Source organism: Jatropha curcas, unplaced genomic scaffold (assembly GCF_041381405.1).
Source record: "Jatropha curcas cultivar XTBG-Jc1 unplaced genomic scaffold, XTBG_Jcur_1.0 HiC_scaffold_169_pilon, whole genome shotgun sequence".
Lineage (NCBI taxonomy): Eukaryota > Viridiplantae > Streptophyta > Magnoliopsida > Malpighiales > Euphorbiaceae > Jatropha > Jatropha curcas.
In genome coordinates this window covers 9,391-23,040 of record NW_028322391.1, presented here as the reverse complement: position 1 = coordinate 23,040, position 13,650 = coordinate 9,391, and the positions used below count along the sequence as shown (strand labels likewise).

General features: G+C 31.4%; 1 protein-coding gene and 1 pseudogene across 2 annotated transcripts; both read right to left on the bottom strand.

Moving 5' to 3' along the window:
- Positions 1-2,373: 2,373 nt before the first annotated feature.
- LOC105632691 (benzyl alcohol O-benzoyltransferase) lies at positions 2,374-4,212 on the bottom strand. 2 transcript variants are annotated; one of them, XM_089716926.1, is made up of 2 exons: positions 3,631-4,212; positions 2,374-3,489 (listed from the first exon to the last, which is right to left on the bottom strand). In XM_089716926.1, exons 1-2 carry the CDS (start codon positions 4,069-4,071, stop codon positions 2,581-2,583), a joined length of 1,350 nt encoding a protein of 449 aa, XP_089573052.1. In that variant the 5' UTR covers positions 4,072-4,212; the 3' UTR covers positions 2,374-2,580. The 2 variants fall into 2 exon arrangements, with proteins under 2 accessions (XP_089573052.1, XP_089573053.1); XM_089716927.1 differs by having other exon boundaries at positions 2,374-3,486; positions 3,631-4,206.
- A 2,117-nt stretch (positions 4,213-6,329) lies between these two features.
- On the bottom strand, positions 6,330-12,339 carry LOC149492011 (benzyl alcohol O-benzoyltransferase pseudogene; annotated as a pseudogene).
- Between the last annotated feature and the right edge of the window lie 1,311 nt (positions 12,340-13,650).

Genomic DNA, 13,650 nt, shown 5'->3' with positions numbered 1-13,650 from the left:
TCCACCAAGTTTGAATTTAATAGTAAGTCACAATGTTTTCGTTCTTTTTGAAGAAAATATTTGATCTAGACCTTAATGCTATATATGGCTTATGTGTGTATATATGATCGGATAAAAATTAATTTCTTCATATAAATTCCAAAGTTTTTAATCTTCTCGATAATTTTATTAGCTTTTTAAAATTAATAATTAATATTTTATAAATAATAATAATTTTTAATTTTGGCACATCTAATCTTATAATTAATAATAATTTTTTATTTTATCGTCTATAATTATTCTATTAAATATACCTGGCTTTTAATGTTGCCCTATCATATTAAAATTAGTTCAAGAAAAATATTATTGGTTTATATATGAATATTACTTAAATAGCGATAAATTTTAATTTAAGTTTGTTATACATAAAATCATGTCTTAATATTATATAAATATCTAGAGAATATAGGAGAAAAATTATAATCATACTTAATAATATATACGAATAAATTAATGAGTATAAACAATGACTAATACCAAATAATAACAACATGCAACACATGTAAAAAAAAAAAAAAAACACTGTACACAATAAGTAGTTAGAGATTTTTTGAGTTTTCTTTTTATACTCATGTATTTTGAGGTTTTTCGAGGGTTTTTCACTTAATATTCATAGAATAGGTGGGGTTTTTTTTCGGTAAGCCTAATGGCTTGAGTACAGTTACTTTTGAATGTTAAGTATTTCCTGGATATGTTAAAAAATTAATAAAATATTTTATTTGCTGATAAAAAAAAACATAACAAAAAACATGAATATATATAAATGTACGAATGGAGGAATATTGAATTTTTAAAATGCCCTTACTAAATTTATGGATTAACAAAAATATCTTAAAAGATTTTAATTCTATTGGTTGAAAAAATAAAGGTAATTTTATTTTGATTGGGTATTAATTTTCCATTTAAATATAAATTCTTGAATTAGTATATACATCCTACTAAATTTATGGATCATTGAAAAAATAATGATAATTTAATATATTGATTTGATAATTATACGAATAATAATAATTAACCAATAATATGAGCTAAGAATAAAAGAGAAAGCAATTAAAATGATTATTACAGTCGCGTAAACTCCAATTTATACTGCAATTACAATAAAATTAGTAGTTTTAACTCGTGTCCTTTATAGTCTCCAGAGGGAAACAAAAACAAAAATAAAATAAAGAGATAGCCAAATTAAAAGAGGTGCGGCAATGTCGACCAATTATGATAATATTCTTGTTGCTTTTACTTTTTTTTGGCATATTTATTTATTTTCATAATTAATATTCTTTAGGTAATACCTAACCTAACCTTGAATCATTTTGACAAACCGGGGGTTTCAGTACCAACAATTAATAAAGTTAAATTAATATAAATATTATTCTGAACTTTAAATATAAATTCTTTTGGTAGTATATATGTCCATGTTAAATTTATAGATTGATTCTATTGGTTGAAAAATAAGGGTAATTTAATTTTGATTGGCTATTAATTTTTCTCTATAAATATAAATTTTTTAGTTAGTATATTTAAATATAATACTTCATGTGCAATTATATTATTAAAAAATGCGACTAAAGTTTATTATTTTAAATAATATATCATTTTATGTACTATTTATTTTTTAAACATGATAAGACTATAATAAACATATAATAAGAATATAATTAATTATATCAAACGAGACCAAATGGTTACCCAAATACTATCTATAATTTGCATTGATTATATTATTTTATAATCATGATTCTATACTTTTACATTTCAATAATAATTATGCCCCTCACCAAAATAAAATATCTTTGTAGAGGTTCAATCATGATCTTATACTTTCTCATTTTATTTTAAGCGAGAGGCATAATTATTATTGAAATGTGAAAATACAGGATCGTGATGGGTTCCCCACAATAGTTCAGGGGATCACAAGGATAATCGTTAAACTACAGGGTAAAATTTATGCATTGGGCCTTTACAATTCTATCGTGGAATAATTAAATCAATGGAATATCTATTAAATGATTAAAAAAAGTATAAAGCTATTGATCAAAAGTTGTGTTAACCACACGTCAAATTAATATTTTGTATATAAAACTAAAACCATAAAAATTATTTTATTAGTTTGGAAAAGTGCATAAAGTTATTAAAATTCATGATTTTAGAAGCATAATAGGTTTCATCAAAATTGAAACTACCAAAATAACAAAATTAAAAGGTAAATTTATGCATTTAACCTAATTAGAATAAACATAAAAATAAAATAGTCATTACGTTACGTAGTAATTAAATGTTGATTCATTATATTTTTATTACATTATAATATTGTGTCCTACCAAAGATGACCTAATATCACGAAACAAATTTTATTATTGCATGCTCGAACACTTCAAAGCAAGATATTCAAAGTGCATCATAAGTAACAATAATACCACTTAACACGCCAAGACATACGCCAGTGCATGTATGACCTAATAATATATGCCGTTTCAAATTCCCTTTCTCCAATGCTAAAGAAAAAAAAAGGAAAAATAAAAAAAAAAAGCAATTCCAGTTAACCTAGAGAGCAGACATAATAAGGGAGGATCTATTATCGTCCAACAAATTCTTCAGCTCCTTCACAAATCTTTCCATTGCTTGGGCTGGCAAACAAATTGGAATTACAATTCCATTTTCACCTTTCTTACGTTCAAACGGTACGTAAAAGCTTGCATATATAGGGATGGCTTTTGCAGGCCCGCCATAGATTGCATTGCCCCATCCAAAATCCACTTCTTTAAACCCTGCATATCTCACATCCGACACCATGTAGGTACCGTCTACAGCAAAATGAGGCCTACCTTTAATCACCAGTAGATCTGCCACCGATTTTATACACTCTCTATCGAATTCCATTTTAGCCTTTCTTATCAATTCCAGTCCATAACCTATTGGATTCTTAGAAATTTCTTCGGCAGTCGCAACCGCCGTTGACAGGATAAATCCGTTACCGTAATACCCTTCTGGTAATAGAGGAGGATTAAGCTTGCGCGCATTGTTAATTAACATCAATCGCATTTCTTGTCCGGCGTCTGGCTGAAGCGCAATAGTGCGACATTTCCATAAACATGCAGTTAATATTTCAACATCAGTGCAACGAGGAAGATGAGGAGGAATATATCTACTGCGAAGAGTAGATATCACAGAAGGGCTAATAAAAATGGCTCTATGAACTATGTCATCCAGTGAAAATGGAATTCCTTGGTCATTTTCTATGTGATCATATTCTCGGTGGATGCAGGTCACGTGGGGTGGGTTTCTTGCATCAAGTACATGTCTTTCCCATACTGGGAAAATAGAAGGGGATTGTCTTCCACGCGCCATCTCGGCTATGGCTGACAAGAACTGAGCTAGACCAAAAGCATCACTCATGGTATGATTGAGACGGATAGCAAATGTGAAACCGCCACATTTAAAGCGTGTGACCTGCTAAAACAAACAAAAATTTCTTTGTATTATTTCATTTAGGAACAAGGCTCAATTAGGTTTTAATTAAAATTTACCGACTAAGAGTTCTGGAAACAATTTCAGTTTTGAGTGCTAGTGAACCGAAACTTGTTAAGAACTTACCTGAATCAGTATGACAGGGCAATTTAGTATCCGACTAGAGCCAGGCACATCAAAAAGGAGCTCATCCAAGAAAGGACATGGAGGTTGAAGAGCATCGCCGGACTGATCAAGACTGACATTGGCATCAGCTTCAATAAATAAAACACCTTCACCATTGCAATCCATAATGAGCTTACGGTTAGGCCCTTCTCTAATCCTGCCAGCGAATGGATAGTAAAAAACAAGAGCTTTAGCAATAGCATTTCTAATAACCTGAACAGGGTCTTTCCCTTCCACTGAGGGGTCATGACGATAAATTTGTATGACTGGGATATGGAATCGAAGACCTTCTTGATCATCAATGTCCGATAATGGCTTGAACTCGTGAGGGGTAGGCTTTGAAGGTGTGATTAGTTCCGGTTCACACCTCTGAACCTTGAAAATGGGCGCAGGTGGTGCCATTAACTAGGCAGAAAACGAACACCAAGTTAGTAATCAAGTAGAAAGACACAGCTCTGCAGATAGGTGATCTTGACATGGCGATATGCATTTATTTATAGAAGAAGATAGTCATATGACAATTTTCCACGCAAAAAATTCACAAGATAACGACGTTTTTATGATATGATTTTTTTTTTTTATTGAAAAGGGAATATTTCTGATAAAAAAAATAAGTATGAATGATTTTAAAAATGATTTCTATTTTCATTGATTTGTCCACATACTTCTGATCTTATTTAGGTAAATATAATGAGGAGTGTATATAATTTTTCAATTAAAAATATATAATTTTTTTTATTTTTTTTTAATATTAAGGCAAAAGATTTCAATTTGGATCTATTGATATACCATTAAATTATTTCTTGGTATACAAATGATATAATTATTACTTAAACCGTAAACATGAGTTCATTGAATTTTTTATTGATTAGTATAAATTATAATTTAATTTAAGATTCACTTATTTGAATTAAGAAAACCACAAAGTTTGAATTTAATAGTAAGTCACAATGTTTTTCTTTCTTTCTTTTTGAAGAAAATATTTTAGGTAGACCTTAATGATATATATTGCATAATTTATGTGTGTATATATAATCAGATAAAAATTAATTTCTTTAATTTCCGAAGTAAAATCCAAAGTTTTTAATCTTTTCAATAATTTTATTAACTATTAAAGATCGAATTTATGAAAATTCTTAAGAGAACTGTCATCTTCTCAATGGGCACGGTCGTGGTGAAGCCACGCTGCCCCTTCTTTTTTCAAAGAAATTAGATTCAATAACCTCCACAAATTTTATAAAATATCATTAACTATTTACTCTTCTTAATTTAGAGTTAAATACGTTACCATTGTCTCTTAATTTAGTAAGTCAAATACTTGTAAGACAGGTCTTGCACCGGATTGGCCTACTAAGACGTAAAATATTCACGGTGCATATTTACTTCAACCATGACAATTGAATCCTCGAGTTTACTTAATGGAGAAAAGTTACAAATTACTTATTCTAATATTCATTGGTCAAATTTATATTTTTTAATATAAATCTTAATTATTATTAATTAAATATTAAGATTTATTGTTACATATAACTTGATATTTTGTTATCAAAGATATTACACGTAAATTCATAAATTTCTGCATTACACTATAAATTTATTTTATTATTGTATAAATCATCCAACATAATTTTAGAATATTTTTAGTTTTAAATGGCAACACCTTCACCTTCCTTTCACTTCTACAAGGCAGATTTAGTGGTACCGAGACCAATGGATAGTTTCTCAAAAATACCCTTAAGCTCCTTTACAAATCTCTCCATTGCTTGCGCAGACAACACAATTGACAGAATAATCCCATTTTCTCCTTTTTTTTTTTATTTTTAAATGGTAGACAAAAGCTAACAACTCTTGCCCCACCTTGGTAAAATAATTAATAAAATGGATAAGTGTGTGTATATATATATATCTTGTATGGTACGTTAACATGTTCAAAAATATCATTCTATCTTTATTTGGAATTCCAAAAAATACGTGAATTTATTTCTGAATTTTGTTATTTTAATTTTTTATCGTTCTCAATTTTTATTTTGATTTGTTTAATATTTTAATTTATAAAATTACATCTTATATACTTTAACTTGTAAAATTAAATCGATTAAATATTTATTAAATAATTAAAAAAATATAAAGCTATTGATCAAAAGTTGTGTTAACCACACATCAAATTAATATTTTGTATATAAAAATTAAAACCATAAAAATTATTTTATTAGTGTGGAAAAGTGCATAAAGTTATTAAAATTCACGATTTTCGATGCATAATAGGTTTCCCTCAAAATTAAAAGTACCACAATATTAAAATAACAAAATTAAAAGGTGAATTTATACATTTAACCTAATTACAATAAACATAAAAATAAAATAGCCATTACATTACATAGTAATTAAATGTTGATTCATTAAATTTTTATTACATTACAATATTGCGTCCTACCAAAGATAATATTATATCACGAAACAAATTTTATTATTGCATGCACCCACACTTCAAAGCAAGATATTCAAAGTTCATCATAAGTAACAATGATACCACTTAACACACCAAGACATACTGTAATGATAAGTGCATGTATGACGTAACAATATATTCTGGTTCAAATTTACTTTCCTTGGTACTACAAAAAAGGAAAAAAAAAAAAAAAAAACAAATACCAATTAACCTAGAGAGCAGACATAGTAAGGGATGATCTATTATCATCCAACAAATTCTTCAACTCCTTCGCAAATCGTTCCATTGCTTGGGCTGGCAGACAAATTGGAATTAGGATTCCATTTTCACCTTTCTTACGTTCAAAAAGCTTGCTAATATAGGGATGGCTTTTGCAGGCCCGCCATAGATTGCACTGCCCCATCCAAAATCCACTTCTTTAAACCCTGCATATCTCAAATCCGACACAAGGTAGGTACCTTCTACAGCAATATGAGGCCTACCCTTAATCACCAGTAGATCTGCCACCGATTTTATATACTCTCTATCGAATTCCATTTTAGCCTTTCTTATCAATTCTAGTCCATAACCTATTGGATTCTTGGAAATTTCTTCGGCAGTCGCGACTGCCGTTGACAGGATAAATCCGTTACCGTACGTAATACCCTTCTGGTAATAGAGGAGGATTAAACTTGCGCGCATTGTTAACTAACATCACTCTCATTTCTTGTCCGGCGTCTGGCTGAAGCGCAATAGTGCGACATTTCCATAAACATGCAGTTAATATTTCAACATCAGTGCAACGAGGAAGATGGGGAGGAATATATCTACTACGAAGAGTAGATAACGCAGAAGGGCTAATAAAAATGGATCTATGAACTATCACTACAAAAAAAACGTCATTTTGCGACCGATTTGGCAACAATCGGTCGCTAATCGGTCGCTAATTTAATGTAGCGACCGATCTCCGACCGACTTATGTCGGTCGCAAAAATACTTGTCGCAAAACAATTTTGCGACCGATGAGACAATCGGTCGCAAATTGGCGACAGATAAAATCGGTCGCAAAATTGAATAATCGGTCGCAATTTTTTGTCGTGGTTTAATTGGAAATTCAGTCGCAAATGTGGTCGCAGAAAATCGGTCGCAATTTTTCGGAATCGGCCGCAAATGGTAAATTCAAAATTTATATTTTTGGTATCAAATCGGTCGCAAAATTGCAAAAAAAAAAAAAAATTAAATATTATTTTGAAACCAAAATTTTTCTGCACCTGTGAAAATTGACATAAATGCATAAATATATCACACGCAATTCAAGAACAGTATAAAAATGTAATTTTTATTGTTCTGAACAAATTAAAAAATGAAAATACAAATGAAAAACTAAAAACGTACAAAATCAAATCTATATATGCTGCTGCTCATCTGCAGGATCCGATGTCGGATCGCCGGGAGGAGTACCTGCTGAATGTGATGTAGCGTCAGGAGGGGTGACCAAGGTATCGTCTGCAGCATCGGGATCAGGAGCCGATAGTGGCTGCTGCTGAGACGTCGAAACATGTCGGTCTGTAGCAGGCGCAGGATCAGAGGAAGAAGTACCAGCACGGTGCTCACCGGACAGCCGCATCACATGCGCTCTAAGCTCTGCAATCTGTCTCTGCTGATCAGCAAGCTGAGCCCGTATATCATCATCATAGTGCGAGTCAGTGTGCTCCGGCTGTGGTGCTGCGCTGGCTGTAAAAGCGTGAGCTGCTGAGCCAGTGTAAAACTGTGATGCCTGAATTTTTGGTAAGTGTACTATTCTACATATTGAATTTTTGGGAAAAAAATTCGGCAGTATTTCGGCACAACACAATCAAATCTCAAATACAAAAACAAATCAATAAACACTTCTATATCATACCAACATTCTCCAAAGGCAATATGGCCACTACTAGGCCTCCAATCCAAACTCATCATTCATTTAAGTCAAAAACATATTTAAGAAAAATAACGACAATAATATAAAATAAAGAAAAACACAGCCAAAACTTCTCAAAAAAGAGTTGCCAATAATTAAGAACATGTAATAACCTAAACACACAAAAAATTATTTATATAAATTCCAATTATTCTTCAAAAAAAAAAAAAAAATTGGATCAATTAGTTTTCGTACTTGTTATTATTTTTATTCAGTACTTTCACAGAGTTAGTTTTTATGGTTAATTAACTGCTAATTGTAATTTGATTTGCGATTTGTCAAAAATATGTTTGGATCATTGGCCCATCATGATTTTTTGCTTTGTATAGATTTGGGCCTAAATGATGTTCAGTATAATTTTCCAATCTTCTGTTATTATTAAAGGATTGCCCATCCCCACTATGCTATACATATCAAGAAGAAAGAAACTCAAAACCCTAATCATGTCCAATGTTATAGATGCCAATAATAATAACATTTTTAGCTTTTAAATTTTTTTTTCAAAATTTATTTTTGTTTAAATTAACAATAATTAACTGCCTTTGAAAAGAATTTATGTACCGATAATTTCAAAATAAAAATCATTATTATTTATAAATAAATTTATGGCTTTAAAGATAAAAAATCATTATAAAGTTGCCAAGTGACATCCATTTAGTTAACTATCCTAAAAGCCTGACATAAAACACAATTGATCATTCCATTATCTGCCATTTTTATGGTTAATCAAAAATTGGATCAATTAGTTTTTGAAATGACACTTGCTTTGAAACTTTGAAACTTTTCCGAAGTGGTTGCAGACTTTGAAATGGTCTACTAAAGTAGCTATCAAAGTTTGATTAAATTTTTTAATAATTTATTTCGGTTCAATTTTAAACTTTGATGAATTTGTGAAAGGTATTTTATAAGTTATTAAAAATTAGATCACTTATTAGATTTGAAAAATTTTGATGGATAAAATGAGTTTATTTTTTTATACATTCAACAATTTTTTTAGTAAATAAATGTTGAAATAAGAAAAACTACTAAATGTTAATTTTGCATTTTTCATTATAAGTCCTAATTAATTTCACATTTTTTAAACTACACAACCATGTGTCCATTTATAATTATATAGTAATAAAAAAATATATGATTATTACTATTAATTTTTCGTATTTCTATTGTCAAATAGTTATGTCTATATTTACGAATCAATACAACAGAAAAGAGACAAAAAGTTCAGTGCCCTAATCATAAGTGGGCAATGTAAACAACAAACACAAACAAATAAACAAGTCGAAAAATTAGAATTGAAACTTGTGTAATTTTTTTAAAACTAAAAAAAAAAAAAAAAAAAAAAAAAAAAAAAAAAAAAGAAATATCCAAAAAAAATACCTGAACAAGGTCTGCTTTTTCAAAGTTGAAGTTTATTCCTGCATCTAAAACCAAGTGCAAATATTTATTTAATCTTTAAATTTAATCCTCCATCAAAAACAAAGATAAGATGTAATGCCAAACAAAAGAAAAATAAGAAAAATAAGAAAAATAAGAAAAAGTGAAAACAAAGAGTTATTAACTGAAGCCCATGTAAGTCAATTGCACTTCATATCAGGAAGAAAAATAAAGGAAGAAGCAATTGTTATTTTTGTCCAGTAAAGAACAAATACAACGCCATATATAAAAAATAGTAAGAAAATACATAAATTTATTAGATCTTGTAAAGAATGACTACATCAAAACCAAAAACCCATCATAGTTGCATTTTCACTCAAACAAAACAATAAAGACAAGATAATGCTTATCTATCGAGTACAAAAGATAAATTTTTGAAACTGAAAAAAAAAAAAAAAAAAAAAAAGAAAGATAACGCTTACCTCAACAACGCTGATTCGAAATGTAATAAACTGTACAACTCACTTCTTCTCTAAAAAGAATTCTTCATAGTTCATGATTTTGAAGGTTAAGAAGGATACTCATTTGAGATGGAAGTGAAGCTTGACAGAATAACAACAACGATAAATATTAGTAATAATAACAACAACAATAATACTAATAATTATAATAATAATAAGAACAATAGTAATAATAATAATAATAATAATAATAATAATAATAATAACAACAGTACCCTAAAAAAATTCTAATCGCAACTCTATATACAAAATCAACCATAACTTAATATAATAAAAACAAATAAAATCAAAAAAAAAAAAAATTGGAAAAATTAATCGCAAAATAAAACTAACCTCAGATTGTTTCGAAACAGGCTCACCTGAGTGCAAAGCGAGTGGGGTGGCGGCGTCACGCGGGCTGGTGTCAGGAGGGGCCGGAGCGGCGCTGCGGACGGAGGAGAGGAGAAGAGAAGGAGAAGAGAGAAAGAAGAAGAAAGAAAAAAGAAAGGGCCCGGCGCTTAAAGCCCTAATTTTTGCGACCGACTCATCGGTCGCAAATTTTATAACTATCGGTCGCAATTTTTAATGAGCCGACGTCATTTGACTTTGCTCAAAATTTGCGACCGATTTGCGACTAAATATATCGGTCGCAAAAAATCGGTCGCAATGTAGTTTCCAATCGGTCTCAGAACTTTGCCCCATTTTTTACGCGTGTAAGTTTGCGACAGAAGAACACTTAGTTGCACATCGGTCGCAAAATTGGTCGCAAATCCGTAGTACATAGGTCGCAAATCATTAACCATTCTCGCGGGAATTTTCAGCGCCAAAATTTGCGACCGATTACTTATAAGTCGCAAATTGGTTGCAAAATGGCGACCGAATCAAGTCGGTCGCAAAAATCGGTCGCAATTGCGCGTTTTTTTTGTAGTGTATGTCATCAAGTGGAAATGGAATTCCTTGGCCATTTTCTATGTGATCATATTCACGGTGGATGCAGGTCACCTGGGGTGGGTTTCTTGCATCAAGTACATGTCTTTCCCATACTGGAAAATAGAAGGGATTGTCTTTCACGCGCCATCTCGGCTATGGCTGACAAGAACTGAGCTACACCAGCGGCATCACTCATGGTATGATTGACACGGATAGCAAATGTGAAACCGCCACATTTAAAGCGTGTGACCTGCCAAACAAACAAAAATTTCTTTGTATTATTTCATTTAGGAGTAAGGCTCAATTAGGTTTTAATTAAAATTTACCTATTAAGAGGTCTGGAAACAATTTCAGTTTTGAGTGCTAGAAAGGCTCTGTGAAGACAATTATTGCAATTAAAACTGCTTCACAAAGTTTAAGCAATTTTAGAATAACTCTGTGAATGATAGTTATTGCATTTAGAACTACCTCACAAAGCTTAAGAAAGTTTAGAAAGACTCTGTGAAGAACAGCTTCACAAAGTTTAAGCAATTTTAGAAAGACTTTGTGAAGAACAGCTATTGCAATTAGAACAGCTTCACAAAGCTTTAAGTAAGATTAGAAAACTGATTATAATTCATATTGTGAATTACACTGAATATAGAAGGACAGATTAGAACTTGGTATAATCACAATACAGAAATCCAGAGTTCTAGTGTTCCACAGAGATAAAGCTTATTCACGATTAGAATCAGAAACCCATTAATAACTTTGCATTTCTAAATAGATTAACAGTTGTGTAAATAGAATATAACCAAGCAGAATTTCAGAAAGTAAAAGAAGATAAATACAGAGATTTATAGTGGTTCGGTACTAACTCGCCTACATCCACTCCCCAAGACGTATCTTGAGATCTTCCACTATGTTATCTCTTTTCAAGGGTAAGAGACAAACCAACAATACAAGAAAATAGATCAACACCTAGATCTAACCTTTATCTCACTAGATTTTTCAAAAGTTCTAGTCAACCTCAACCCTTTCTGTTTTTGCAGAGAACAGAAACTCAAATCAAGACATTAGAATCTCACACAAGGAGAAAGTCGCTTGATAACCTATTACACCATAGTTTTTCACCTAAGCTATTACACAAAAGTTTTTCAAATAAAAATTTATCTACAACAGACTACAAAATCTATATAGAAAGAGAGAAATGCAAATATTAACACAGGAATAACAGAAAACGAATTTAGAAAACAGATTTAAAGATCAGAACTATTCTTCAGAAAAAAACTGTTAATAAATTTTCTTTTCTCTTAAAAATTTTTCTTGAAGCAAAAAAACGAAAAAAAATAGGAGGATTGAAGAGAGAGTTTTGAGAGATTAAACTTTGAACAATGGACTCATACTCTTTGCAAAATCCCTTCTTTGCAAAAGATGATATTCTCTTTTGAAGTTAACGTTGAGATTATTGTTTTAATGAGCAATGAAGTTTTTGACATTTTTAAACTCAAGAGGCAATGCATAGGTTGCAATTAAAATGACTGTTAGACCACATTTAATATTTACACACTCAAGGTTTGGAGGTGAAAAGTTTAATTTAGAAAACAGTGTAACTTTTACAGTAGAAACATCCAGCTGTATTAGAAACAGACAGCTGTATTAAATCAGAAAACTGCTTTTTGCAGAATTTCATTTAATAGCCACCAAGAATATTTACTCCAAAAATATTTTAGATGGAAAAAACGTAAAGAGTAAATGTCATGACCCGATTCCATGGGCCAGACCGGCACTAGGGCCCAGGTAAGCTTAAGGCCCCCAAGGCCCGTAGTAAGCCTGAAACACTAGAATCTATTATCTCAGTATAAATTTCAACATTCAGCCCATATGATAATGAAAAATAACCTCAATATTTTATTAAATCTCGGCCCAAATTTATCGGCTACAACATTCCACAGTTCGGGCCTAATTAACAATGCATCACATTTATAATATGGGTTCACATAATTATCTCATCTATAATAATAAACGATTAAAGTATACAAATCCTATAACTGCGGAGTCACTAACTGTTAGTATACATAGCAAAATAATTATGGAACTAGGAAAAATTCTTTATTGCCCTGCGCCGAAGAAACATAGCCTAAATCGAATTAAAGGAAAAACCTACTTCCTGAAAAATCAAACAAGACATGTGAGTTTTCTAAGAAGTAATAATTATTGCACAACACACGCAGTCACACAAATGTGTACACATATTAATCTAGTCATCCGACTAGTTATATGCTCACGCAGCCAGGCACACAAATGGCATATCACCAGCACTCACAATCATAAACATCTTCATATAATCACATCACGTGGAAATTAGTCAGTGGCGCCACCTGAAACCCCAACGAGCCGTCCTCACACATGGCTCGCCCTCTCATACATGTGCACCAGGGAGCCGATCCCCCATACGGCCAACTGGTCTAATCCTCACTGACCAGTCCTCTCATTGTATTTCCATTCTCTCTTTTCTTTTCCATACCAACAGGAGGCAACCCGGTGGTCTCCATCCAATCTAGATCATCAAGTGCTCACAACAGGAGGCCACCCTGCGGGCTACAATCAAATCTAGATTATCAGGTGCGCAACAACAAGAAGCCATCCTGTGGTTTTCCACATAATCCATATCATCAGGTGCACACGGGGGCGCCGATCTCCCATTTTCCCCGGCCGGACGGTCAAATATTATATAATATTCGGATCCATATCACAGACCGTCCTCACAAACCCACGGTGGTCCACTTCATCCCAATTCCACACAAACA